Source organism: Limulus polyphemus, unplaced genomic scaffold, assembly GCF_000517525.1.
Source record: "Limulus polyphemus unplaced genomic scaffold, Limulus_polyphemus-2.1.2 Scaffold6566, whole genome shotgun sequence".
NCBI lineage: Eukaryota > Metazoa > Arthropoda > Merostomata > Xiphosura > Limulidae > Limulus > Limulus polyphemus.
The window spans coordinates 50,440-51,903 of NW_013672176.1; the positions used below are offsets into that span (position 1 = coordinate 50,440).

At 30.1% G+C, this 1,464-nt stretch overlaps 1 protein-coding gene across 1 annotated transcript in view; it reads left to right on the forward strand.

The window, feature by feature from the left end:
• LOC106473859 (fibulin-1-like) overlaps nt 1-781 on the forward strand; it is a gene marked incomplete at its 3' end in the record, with an annotated part of 48,430 nt that extends 47,649 nt beyond the window's left edge. The window contains exon 7 of the mRNA XM_022402255.1: nt 629-781. Coding sequence (XP_022257963.1) covers nt 629-781 — 153 coding nt within the window. The remainder of the gene's footprint in view (nt 1-628) is intronic.
• Between the last annotated feature and the right edge of the window lie 683 nt (nt 782-1,464).

Below are 1,464 nucleotides of genomic sequence, written 5' to 3' on the forward strand. Positions count from 1 at the left end.
ATAAATTTAGACTTATCTGTTTTCTTCTAAAAACATTGAAATAATTTTATTTTGACTAAAGCATAACAAATTTGTAAAAAAAATGTTTTATTAAATTTATTTCTCTCTTCATTTTGACTACTTTCACACAAAATTATTCTAAAAGTATACAGTTAAAACAAAGAACAATATTGTCGTTACTTACTATAAACATCTTTTTTTTAATTAAAAGCCATGAAAAGCTGTATATTGTAATAATTGTATGCCAGATTTTGGGTGATATTATTGAATTGGAGCTTTGCAAACATTGGAGGAGAAATGACAAGAAAAAATTATTTTAATGTCTGCAAAGTTTTGATAAGAATTTTTGGTTCAGGGTTGTTTGAAGATTTTTATCAAAGTTTGAAAATCACATTTAAAAAAGTAAAAATGATCACTAATCACTGCTGTAAGTCAAATTTGAATGTCTGTAACTTCACAAGCTACACATGAATAATATAATCAAACGTTGTAAATGAATTCTCGAAAACTGTTAACACCTGTGAACTTGCAGTGGGTAATGTAAACAACTGAACTGCTAGTCAGTTGTTGAGAGCAAAAAATAAGGAGAATGTTTACTCTGAGTTGTTAATCGCTGATCTTCTTACAGATGTGGATGAATGTGCAGAAGGTTTAGATAACTGCTTGCCAAGTGTAGAAGTGTGTTTAAATAATCATGGATCTTACCAGTGCCAAGATCGATCCAGTCAAGATTGTCCAGCAGGTTTCAAGTGGAGTACAGATCTTGGGGCCTGTGAAGGTAGTAGCTTTTTATATATTTATTAGTAATTCATTTTACTAAATGGTGTGATATTTGAAAGAAAAATTGCTGTGTGTTTTTGCCTTTGGTAACCAATGTTGAAATAATTGACAGAAATTGTTTGTGGTGAGGAAATGAAGGTGACAAAAAATGATTAAGTATTTTTTCTACTACATACAGACAGTTGATGTTCACACATAATGAACATAAATATGTTAAATCATTTTAAAAGTAAAGTCAGTGTAATTGATTTTTCAGCTTCAAGCTTGTACAATCTCTAATATAGAACAATTCAAATGCCATAATTGTAACTCACCTTCGTACTTTTGTATTAAATAGCAGTTATTAATATTAATAATGTTTGGCTAGTGTTAGTCATTATCTATGAATACCAGAAAGGAAAAAAGGTACATTCACTATTCATACCTCTCCCATATATTTTCATTCATTGGAAGCATTTAGCTTATTTTGTTCATTGGAAATAAATTTATATCTAAAATATTGTTGCGTCAGCGAGTCATATGACACTGTGACGCAACGTTTCTAGAACTATCATGTACTTTGGCGAATGTTCAAGTTCTTACTAGAAATAGGGTACACTGGTATATAAAAGAGGGGAATGTAATGTGTGAGTAGATAGTGAGTAATTGAACTACAGTTACACGGTATGGTTGAAGTTAACGTTC